General features: G+C 48.5%; 1 protein-coding gene across 1 annotated transcript; it reads right to left on the reverse strand.

The window, feature by feature from the left end:
• Positions 1 to 597: 597 nt before the first annotated feature.
• wnt1 (wingless-type MMTV integration site family, member 1) lies at positions 598 to 10,407 on the reverse strand. The gene is made up of 5 exons (XM_063209626.1): positions 10,351 to 10,407; positions 9,912 to 10,017; positions 7,154 to 7,407; positions 4,467 to 4,732; positions 598 to 2,784 (listed from the first exon to the last, which is right to left on the reverse strand). The coding sequence occupies exons 1-5, from the start codon at positions 10,358 to 10,360 to the stop codon at positions 2,290 to 2,292; spliced, it is 1,131 nt and encodes a 376-aa protein (XP_063065696.1). The 5' UTR covers positions 10,361 to 10,407; the 3' UTR covers positions 598 to 2,289.
• Positions 10,408 to 11,719: the final 1,312 nt, after the last annotated feature.

Genomic DNA, 11,719 nt, shown 5'->3' on the forward strand with positions numbered 1-11,719 from the left:
CACTGCTTCCCTCTGCATTAGCCGTGGTGGATGACAGCAGCACATCCCTGGAGATGGCCTTCAACACAGCTTTATGTGAGAATAGACAAAACTGCAGCAAACGAAAACAAATCACAGATATCCTAAATGACTGCCGTCTTGTTTCGAGTTCTTCGACGTCTTTACAAGAAAACATGCTTGTGGTTTCTTTGGCCACAAAAACATCTGTCAGACATTGTGTCCAGTTTTTCCCCTACAGTTTTAGTTTTTTTTTTTTTTTTTTTCATTCTTAGATTTTTTTCCGGTCTGCCCAAAATTATCAGACACTCAGAAAAGGAGGGGTGGGTGGGGGTGTAAAAAAAAAAAGAAAAGATGACTGGTATGAAGGCATGCTATACAGGACAAGCAGAATTTTTTTTTTTCTCTCTTTTTTTTGGACACAGACTGCTTTACAATATGGCGCCATTCCCAATCTACCCTGCCCATCACGCTAATACCCTGTTTCTCCCTATTCTGCAGTACCCTGCTCTAGAAGCACCGTAAACACATAGTGGTTCTCATCCCTTTTTGTTTTTGGCTTAATAAGAGCTGGTAGGAATTTGAAGTAACAATGTTCTCTAAAGAAATACTATAGGCTTACCCATTTCCATGAGACTCACAAAGCAGATCATTGCTCTAGGAAGGAAACATTCATATCACTAAAAAGTCTCTCTTGGAAAAGCACTTTTGCACTTCATGATTTGAAATGTGTTGAAAGCCAGGAAGGAGAGTTTACGTCGTCTGAGAAAAAATTGTCCATCTCTCCTGATTATAACCACATTGAGCGCCCTAACGCTAATGGGGACATAAACTCAGAGTAACCCGGTAAGACGGGGTAAACAGCTCTTCTCAAAAACCCCAAAAATGTGTAAATTCCTAAAAAATAAGGCCTCCTCCTGTTTTTCTGCGTGCTCAGCTCATATGAACGCCTTCACTTCTGATTACCCACAAACCCTTGTGAAAAGCTGTTGTTCGCTGGTGCTACCTTGACATCGGTCCAACGTAAGCTGTCCTGCGTCAAAACCATTGACTTCATTTACTCGTTTTGACCTTAAATATGCACGCCCAGATACTGCTTCTTCCAGGAGTTCACAGCACAGCACAGCACAGCACGTCTGCTATCGTTTGTATTGTTTTGTTTGCTCCTCTGCCTTTCTCAGCCAGCCCCTTACCCCGACGGCAATCCTGCTGTTGCTTGTTGTGAGAGACTAGCGTATGCTCTGGGAGCTGGTGCAATGTCTGTCTTGCCAGGGACAGAGGCACTTGTGCGGTGTCTGTCTGCATTCTTCGTGGTGTCCGCTGCACTTGTTGGAGTGCTGTGTGTGCACTGCTGTGCTGTGCTGTGCAGTTCAGCCACTGGTGCACAGTGTCTATGTTCACTAGTGTGTCCTCATCTGTCCCTGTTGCGGTCACTGGGATCAGAGACACTGATGCGGCAGTGTCTGCATTGTTGATGGTCAGAGGCAGTGATGGACTGTCTGTGCTGGTGTGCTTCCTGCATTGCTGCTGTTAGAGGCACTATTTCAAGGTCTGTCCTGACTTACAAGGCTCTGATGAAGAGTCTTACAATGCGGGTGTTGCAGATTCTAAGGGCCCGACAGCACTGACAGGGCCCCTGGAAGGATCCTGATGACATATACCGGTAATTTGTCATTTTGGGGGCCCACAATTTGAATCTTTCATGGGGCCCAACATTTTTTGCAGTGTATCCATGCTCTGGTTATATGAAATTGACCACTCATTGCTGTAGCATGTCTGCACTAGGGTGTGGGGGGGTAACCAACTTATTCGGAACCGATAGTGCTCCGCAGTTCTGGTGGCTGGTCAGAGGAAGCCAGGCCACGCCCTCCTAGTGACGCAACACTTTCAATGTTGCTTTTAGTCAGGCCAAGAGAAATGAAAGCATCGTTTCTGATCTCCCGAAAAATCGGAACTCCACCCACTTTGTCAGAAACCAGTCAACCAGTAGCAAACCATAGGTAGGCAGGTCAACCATGCTGTTTGGGAAATGTTAATTGTTATACTCTTGGTCAGACCAGGTCTCGAAGAGATTTGAAAGTCGATGATAATCAGGCTATGTCAGAGGCACTGGTGCAGCGTCTGTGTGATGTTGGAGAGAAGCACAACACAGCTGTGAAGTGCTGGTGGTTGGTCAGAGGCACTGGTGCAACGACGTCTGCACTGTTGATGTCCGATGCACTTGTTGGAGTGCTGTGTGTGCACTCACTGCTGTGCTGTGAACAGCTGTACAGCGCTGCTGGTTCTGGTTGGTCAGAGGCATTGGTGCAGCGTCTGCGTGCTGGTGCAGTTGAGGCAGCTGACGTGGCAGCACCAGTGGAAAGTACAGTGGCACCTCTCCGTCACCTTCTCGGCGTGCGTCTTGTAGCCGCGTCCGCAGCACAGCAGCTCGCAGCCGTCCAGGCCCGGCGACGAGCTGTTGCACGTGCGCCCGGACGTGCCGTGCGTGCCGTGCTTGCCGTTGAGCGAGCAGAAGTTGGGCGACTTCTCGAAGTAGACGAGGTCGCGCGACGAGGGCGGCTTGTGCGTGGGGTTCTCGGGCTGCAGGTGGCGCGGCTCGGTGGCGCGGTGCGACGCCCGGTTGCTGCCGCGGTTGGCGTAGAGCACGCGCGAGGCGCCGTCGAAGCGGTCCTTGAGGTAGTCGCCCACTGTGCGGAAGCTGGGCAGCCGCATCCAGCACGTGCGGATGGTGCAGGAGCCTGACATGCCGTGGCACTTGCACTCCTGACGCATCTCTGTCGCCACCGTCTGCAAAGGGGAGGGAAGGAAAGGAAAGGAAAGGGAAGCAGTGGAAGGGAAGGAAAAGTGGGCATGAGTGAAGTCTTCAGTCATTCCCTTTGTGAGAAATGGTTAGGTTAGTTTGTCTATTAGTCAATATGGCCGTAACGCGTAGGCCCATGTGTTTTTAAACAGACTTGCCATGTTAAATTAAAGGCTTTTTAATATTTTTTTCCTCAAATCTCAGAGTGCCTCTGCTTTTTCCTTCCTTTTTTGGACTTACACTTCACCCGGTACAGATGAGCACCTGAGTACTTCAAGCCTTTTAGTGTCTAGCGAAACCAGGTCATTTGGCATTTGTCATGTGGCACTGGAATATATCTCCTGAATCCAGGTTTCTCATCACTGCGTGTCACTATATTCCAGTGCCACTTATTCCAGAACTCCAAATATTCTATTTGGACAGGTGACACTTTTTGCAATATGTGGCACTGGATTATCGCTTCCGAATCCATGTTGTCCATGACTGAATATACAACATACTAAGCTCAGGGGTGCTGAGGGGATGAGAAGGGGGTGAAGGGGAGGGGGTAGAAGGGGTAGGGTGGGGGGGGGGGGTTAAAAGAGGATTAGCCCTCATGTCTCCCGGGAGAGGGGAGCAGAACCGCTGCAGAACTGGCAAATAAACAGGGCTGGACTGGCCAGCTGGCATAGCGGGCATTTCCCGGTGGGCCCCTACCCTTGTGGGCCGCTATTTTCAGAAATGTAACAAAAAATGAAAATTGGTGAATCAAAAAACGGTGCATCAGTTCTGCGCCGCTAATTATGAGGGGGGTTAAGCCAAAAGTGCCCAGGCCCTATTTCTTCCCTAGTCCAGCCCTGCAAATAAATGAGATTAAGAGAGAGAAGTGTTTCGGAGGGCAAACAAAGCACTGTGGTGGAGGGATGAGGATTGTAGTGGGCAAGTTGAAAGAGGAGGGTGAGGGAGACAAAAAAGAGCAGGAGAGAAAAAAGAGAGAGAGGGAGGGAGAGAGAAAGGAGGAATGGAGGTCTGGCAATGTGTGTGTGTGTGTGTGTGTGTGTGTGTGTGTGTGTGTGTGTGTGTGTGTGTGTGTGTGTGTGTGTGTGTGTGTGTGTGTGTGTGTGTGTGTGTGTGTGTGTGTTGTGTGCAACTGCTGTGCATTTTGTGTCTGAGTCTCTGTCTGCCCGTCCTCGAGGGATGGAGGGGGGGGGGGAGTCTTCCTCCATCATTGTTTCTCTTAACATTCTCCTGGCCTCGAAGGGACAAATACAGAGGGAGAGAGAGATGGAGGAGAGAAGGGGGAAAGGGGGAGCAGAAATGGAGGAGGAGAGAGTGGGTAAGGGAGAGAATCTATCTCTGTCTCCGGCCTTGAAGGGATGGAGAGAAGGAGAGAGATAGAGAGAGAGAGAGAGAGAGAGAGAGACACACACACAGAGAGACAGACAGACAGACTGAGAGAGATGGAGATTCCTGGGGGGCACTGTGGCGCAGCGCGCAAAGCCCCCCACATTTGGGCTTGCATGCCCACGGGGACCCCGGTTCGAGTCTGGCCGGAGTCATTTCCCGATCCCACCCCGTCTCTCTGTCCCGCTCGCTTCCTGTCACCATCTCCGACTGTCCTATCAAATGAAGGCATAAAAGCCCCTGAAAATATATATATTTTAAAAATACAGAGATGGAGGTTCCTCACCAGTCTCCCGGCCTCGTTATTGTGCAGGTTGGTCAGGTAGCGCAGGTCGCGCCCTCGCTCGCTGGCGTCCACGAACTCGCGCCCGAACACCCGTCCGAAGTCCACGTTGTCGCTGCAGCCGCCCCAGTGCCAGTCGGGCCCACCGGGGCCCCGGCGCCGGTAGTCGCAGGTGCACGACTCGATGGCGCCCTCGGAGCACGAGCGGGCCACCGCGTGCGTCACGCCAGCGCTGGTGACGGCGAAGACAAACGCCGTCTCTCGGCAACCTGCCACGACAACAGCAGAAATGTTATGTTTCCCTTTTTTTTCCTTTGCGTGTCTGTCCCTCCCGCCGCCCAAGAGCCGAGTTTTAAATGGGTATAAAGATTGAGGCGGTGGCGACAGTGGTGGCGGGGCCACAAAAAAAAACATAAGCCTGCACACAATTACCCTCTTATTTATTAGGGGGAAAAATGAAATCAATGCTGCTGTGGGGACTCCATTCTCTCACCCACCAACCACCCACACGCACACGAGCGCACACACACACACACACACACACACACACACACACACACGGACACGCACGCACGCACACACACACACACACACACACACACACACACACACACACACACACACACACACACACACACACACACACACACACACACTTACACACACACACACACACACACACACACACACACACACACACACACACACACTTACACACACACACACACATACACTCACACAGAGCCCTAAACCGCCGCCCTAAGTCACACAACAGATCCAAAACAGCTCAGCATGCAGCTTAGGGCTAAGAGTCTCATGATATCCCCACCAGCGGCTCTTCAGAGAAAGAGAGAGAGAAAGAGAGGAGGAGGAGAGGAAGCGGTCTTAACTCTTCTCCCAAAGTAACGGGGGCCTCTGACAGAGTAGGAGGAGACCAGGCTTTAGCCTCTTAAACCAGCTCTGTGTGGCCCTGCCGTGGCCAACCGGTAGGGCACTCGCCTGCCATGCGGCTGACCCAGGCTCGATTCCCGGCCCGGGTCCTTTGCCAGACCTTCCCTGTCTCTCTCACCCCACTCGCTTCCTGTCACCACCGCCACTGTCCTATTCTCATGAACGGCCATCCGGGTACTTTGCTCTTAAATTTGCGTTACGCCCCTTTATGGGTGAAAACAAACCGAATGTCTCATTGACTTACATGCTACATCGGCTAACCTAAATGAACAGATTCCATGCTTCAGCCACGGCTGTTTGGCTATATTATTTGAACAGCCGGCAACACAACACGTTTTCGGCATGTTGCGCGTGAACAAAGCTTGTCTACAGGTCCGTATCTTTCGTTTATTGAACCCCAACATTACCAATTGACTTGTATGGGTTGTTTTCCCCCATAAATGGGCGTAACGCACATGGAAAACGTCACGCCGTTCATGAGTATCATAAATAAAGTCAAGAAGACCAAAAAGAAACCACACAAAAAACAGCTTTGTGTACTAGAGGCAGGGCCGCTGACTGTCAAATTAAAGGCCCCACCACCTATGGGCATCATTTTAGATATGGTGCTGGACTTGTCCATACCACTTTTGAGGTAAACCTTGCTTGCTATCGTCACTTTTCATAAATTATATGCAAAAATAGCTTACCTGGGCAATTTGCCATATTACTGTAATGTCCCCACCACTTTCCAAGCCAACCTACACCTACACCGACCCCAATTTTGGGTCCGCCCTCTCCCTGAGCCCGTGACAAATGATCCGTTAATGAAGTGGCCCGATACGATAAATTGCTATACAATATATTGCAATACGACATATTGAACGCAACCCTAAAGGACCACTAACCTCGGTTGCCGATCTTACAGTACAATATATTGAACCCACCCAGGGCCGGCCCGAGGCATTAGCGAACTATGCGATGGCTTAAGGCCCCCATGCCCCAATGCCACCTTGAGCAGCAAAGTTCCAGGAAGAAATGAACCCTCCACAGTCATATATTTCTTTCTCATGTACCACTTATTGCCACAATGGAACACAATGGAATGGGTACACAATCTACAGGCAGCCTACCTATGTCCTATAATCCTACCCCTCACTCGTGCAAGTAAATTATGCTGACTGAGTAGGTGATAGTATGGGGGCCCCAGATGAAATTTTACTTAGGGCCCCATAAAGGCTTGGGTTGGCCCTGAGTGCACCCCAAAAGCACCTCTAACCTCGATTTCCGATCTTACCGAAGACGGTGGGGCTGTGTATCATAAAGCAGCCCATCCCAATACGATATATTGCAGTACAACATATTGAACCCACCCAGGGCCGGCCCAAGGCATAAGCGAACTATGCGATGGCTTAAGGCCACCATGCCATGGTTACCCACCTCTAAAGCACTACTCACCTCGGTTGCCGATCTTACAGAAGATGGTGGGGCTGTGTATTTTAAAGCGGCCCATCCCAATACAATATATTGCAGTACAATATATTGAACTTACCCAGCACCACTCACCTCGGTTGACGTGGTCAACTGGTAGGGCACTTGTCTGCCATGCGGCTGACCCGGGTTCGATTCCCAGGTCCTTTGCCGACCACTCCCCGTCTCTCTCCCAATTCGCTTCCTGTCTACCTCTCACACTGTCCTATCGCATACAGTCATAAAAGACAAAAAAAAAAAAACGTTTAAAAAAAAAAAGCACCACTCACCTCGGTTAACGAGCTTGCCGAAGACGGTGGGGCTGTGCGTGGTGGGGCAGTTCCAGCGGCGGTTGCGGAACTGCCACTTGCACTCCTTGATGGCGGTGTGCAGGCCGGCCACGATGGCGTGCAGGATTCCGGGGTTCTGGCGGATCAGGCGGCGCTGCCGGCGGCTCAGCAGGGCCAGGCTGGGGTCCAGCACCAGCTGCACGCTCTTGGACTGGGTCAGCAGGTTGGCCGAGGAGGCCACGTTCACTATGCCCCTGTATGGCGGCGGGTACAGAGGGAGGGATAGAGGGAGGGGGGAGAGAGATGGAGAGAGGGAGAGAGAGATTAAGAGAGAGGGGGATAGAGAGGGAGAGAGAGAGAGAGAAAGAGAGAGAGAGAAAGAGAGAGAGAGAAAGGGACAGGGTGAAGGGGAGGGAGAGAGACAGATAGAGGGAAGGAGAGATTAAGAGAAAGGGAGATAAAGAGGGAGAGAGGGAAAGAAGGAAACTGAGTGACAGATAAGGAGGGAGAGAGTGATGGAGAGAGTGACAGAGACAGAGATGGATAGAGTATAGGGGAACAAATGGATAGAGGTAGGGAGGGTGAGGGGACAGGAAGAGAGGGGAGAGACAGCGATGGAGAGAGAGAGAGCGCAAGAGAGACCGACAGAGAGGGAGGCAGAGGGTGGCAGAGCAAGAGACAAAAAGTGGACAAGATTGAGGAAAAGCAGACAAAAAAGAAGGGAAGAAAGATGAAGGGCATGTTTTGGCAAGGATGCTGTGCTGATGTGCATGCTGTCTCACACCTCGTGTACTGTGTGGCTCTAGCCAGGGAAGCCGAATGGAGGGGACAAAAGGGTCTGTTGTCCCAGGCCCAGGGAGAGATGGGGCCAAAATTGGGTCCTCATTACATTGAATGTATTGGATGGGGGCCATTTCAGATAACTTTGTCCTGGGCCTGGCAAAACCTGTCAGCGGCCCTGGCGCTAGCTACTCTGACCTTTACTGTCCCCTCCCCTGTGCTTCTGGAACTGTCCCGTGCCAACGGCCATAACATCTGAGTCATTTGGAAACGGATTCAATACGGCGTCGCTTTCACTCATTAAAAGCCCTCGCTGCTGATTCCCCTGAATGCAAACAACATTACGAAATGTGCATGGCGCATATTCTACTGCACGCAGACACTGAACACTCGCTGTAAACAAAGTAATTGCTTGGTGGGAATTTGCTTATTAGGGAGAGGGCAAAATGCAGCATGGCATGAACACGGCACAAAAATCATGGATCATGGAGTGCCCGCAAAATTCATAAAAAGAGGGAAACTGCTTGTTAACCTTGACCTCCGGGATCGTACTGTGTTGTAATAGCGTAATTATACGTCATATATGCTGATATGGTGCACGTGCTAGCTCTCTAGCCACCATCCAAGAGTCGTTTGACAACCTTCATAATTCGTCAGGGTCCATGTTTATTGTGTCAATTACGGACGAATTGACATCATTGAAAACGAGTGATTAATTCAAACTTCGGTTGAGGTCTGTATTCGACTCCTACATTTCTGTCACGATATAAATCGTTTAACAGGTTCGAATTATGTGGCTGTTTGTCTGGCAGTACATTTGTACTTGTCAGGGTGCCTCAGCTCGTGCCTCTTGCTCAGCGTGAACGGAACAATGATGGGCCTACAGTACAATCACAATTACCATAATTTGAACGATTTTTTTTATCAGGTTCTCCTTAAGTCTTTGTATGGATCATTTATTTTCCCTTTCAAAAGATCAACAACCTTGAAGAGATTGCAACAAACACTAGGTCTGTTATTTATCCTTTAGAATTTGAACATTATGTCTAGAACTATGTCCAATCGACATCCCCAGACAAGACGGCTGCGTGGAATGACGCCTCGCCATAGTTGTTATGGTACATGCGGGCTCCTGGGCAGCTTGTGGCTACTCTGTTTATTTTCTTCAACTGCATTTCGAAAATCATAAAAGCATTAGGCTATTCCTCACATTCTGCTTTATTAGATTATAACTAATATGGGCAAGCGAGACGTTGGCAACTGGCTGCATATTTAGACTACAACTCAACCGAACCTACACTGGAGTGTTCAGCACATTACGAGAATATGACCCTCAATACGACCTGGAATGGAAATGCTTTCAGCCATGAAATAAATCCACATTTAATTTATCCCACATTGGACTGAAAAATGTTGTCTCGTGTTCAAGCCACGCTGTCAAAATGACAGGGCGAGGGAGACAGCGAGAAAGAGAGAGGGGGGGAGCGCGCGCGCGCAGTTGCTGTAAATAAACATGGTTCTAGCCTCTTTCTAAATCTGGACCAAATAATAGGTTCAATATTAAATACACTTTCATATGATTTGAACAACACTTAGCCGTGATACAGTACGCTCCTCGTGGCCAGGGTTATGTTTATTTTATGAAAATTCCGATCACCTGTCAAAAACAACAATTTAAAAGGGATTCGATGTCCTTATCTATTCTCTCACAGTTCAGCCAACTTTCCACACGGCTTGAAAACCGCAGCTCTACGTAATTCCATCTCTTCAACATTGTAAACATCTCGTAAAATATAGGTTTAGCCTGTCTTTACAGTCACATATGGACTAATTAAGCTGGTTCGCGCAAAATAACCATAACCAACCACAGGCGCACAGCAGACGCATTTGGCACATGGCTGGAGTAGAGTGGAGTGGAACAGACAGGCGGGCTATATGAATCGGCGGTATGGAATGAATACATCACATATTAACTCACCACCACCGGCCGCTATTGTTAACCGCTCCCGTGCCAGAGAGCGAGGACACCAGCAGGACGCAGGCGGCTTTAACCCCGAGAAGCAGCGCAAGTATCCGCATGATATCTCAAAGGAGAGAGACAGACAGAGATAGCACACCTTCAGTACAATACATCATAGTAAGATTTGAAAAAGAGATGGAAAGATTTAAAAAAAAACAAAAAAAAAAAACATAGGAAACAACTTCTGAACGTAAAAAGACTTAAACATGACATTAAGTTTAAGACACGTAAAATGCAAAATCAGTAAATCATAAACGGATTCATAAACTAGACAGTTTCTTTAATTATAACCTTAATACTTAATGATCTACTCTCCCAATTTAAATGTCTGCTTTTCATAAAACATGTCCTTGCCTTGTCTGATTTAATTACGCAATGGTTAAGGTCACCAACTTACCACTCCACATTCCACCAAAAAAAAATCAATCGAATGAATTTGTCCGCATATGCAGCCAGGAAAAAAGTGATACAAAAAAAAATCACATAAAAAATGTTCAGAGCGCGTCAGCCAGTCAGTCAGTCAGGCAGTCAGTCACAGAGCTTATTCGGCTGTAACCTAAGGAGTCCCAGGAGGGATGCTGCTGGTGTCGTAGCTGCTGCTGCTGCTGCTGCTGCTGCTGCTGTTTCTCCTCTCCTCTGCCAGACTATCTCACTGATGCTCTGCGCAAGGCATTGATCGCGTGGGATCGTCCCGCGGGCTTGATCCCCTCGATGACTGATAGGCGACACATTCTTCACTTATTGAGCGCAACAAGTGGAATAAAAAAGGGATTTGGTGCTCTCATCTCCCTCTGTTTTTTCCCCTGCCGCTTTTGAATGGGGGAGCTGAAAGGAGGGATAGGTTAATTCCCCTCTCATAGGGCACAATGAATAAAGAAAACAAAAAATGGACAGAGGGATGGAGGGGAATGAGGAGGGAAAGAACAGGATCCACCATGCAAGTTGAACATATTACTCAGGAAGTCTCCCGTCAATCTGGTGTGCAAGAAAAAGAACAAGAAAAAAGGAGAGAAAAAAAGAAATCCACTGCTGGATTGTCTTCTGGAGGATGAATGAATTTACGCGTTTGAGAAACCGTGATTCCTTCTTAGCTCGTCCACACTACAATTGTATCAAGTGATTTTGATCCCACCAGGAAAAAAGTGTGCATGGCTGCTGTGGGTGTGTGCACGCAGGATGTCGTTCCAATGCCTTGCGCGCAGTTGGTGTCTCTCAGCGCACTACAGTAACAGCAGAATATGAAGCGTCTAATCTGGCCTTTTTACCCGGCGTGGTTGGATTACTCCCTTAACCGCGTCTCCTCCCTCTCTCTCTAGCTGAAAAACCAATGTCTTTTCGGATGCAAACGAATGGCCAAATTTCTCTCCTGCCTGCTACGGCGCCAGTGTGTATGTACACTGAGAAAACCAGCTATTTTCATTGTTTTGTATTTCACAAACACGTTTGTTTACATCCAGCTCCCTTTGTGGTGTTTCTACTCCTCAGACATCCCCATAAAACTACCAGAGGTTACATTTTACTGAAACAGGACGTGTCATTATGCGCAAGGGCAATACACTTTAGACTAATTACACCCAAATAGTTAGTAGGCTATTGTTTTGCAGTTAAATTACTTAACCTTTCTTTTGCGTTTTGAGTTTGAAAACGTGTTGGTAAAGGGTAAGATTGTGAACTCTATAGCGTCTGTTTAAAAAAAAAAACATTTGCATACAGTGACTGTGGATTGTGAGGAATGACACTGGGAAGGAAGAGGGAGCATAAAGATA

Source organism: Engraulis encrasicolus, chromosome 10, assembly GCF_034702125.1.
Source record: "Engraulis encrasicolus isolate BLACKSEA-1 chromosome 10, IST_EnEncr_1.0, whole genome shotgun sequence".
NCBI classification, from domain to species: domain Eukaryota; kingdom Metazoa; phylum Chordata; class Actinopteri; order Clupeiformes; family Engraulidae; genus Engraulis; species Engraulis encrasicolus.

What these genes read in the sequence shown, in the direction of transcription:
- wnt1 (XM_063209626.1), bottom strand. An exon ending in AACAATAGCGGCCGGTGGTG is followed by an intron (nt 7,408 to 9,911) that starts GTGAGTTAATAT and finishes GCCGCCATACAG; the next exon opens with GGGCATAGTGAACGTGGCCT. An exon ending in ATAACGAGGCCGGGAGACTG is followed by an intron (nt 2,785 to 4,466) that starts GTGAGGAACCTC and finishes TCCCCTTTGCAG; the next exon opens with ACGGTGGCGACAGAGATGCG.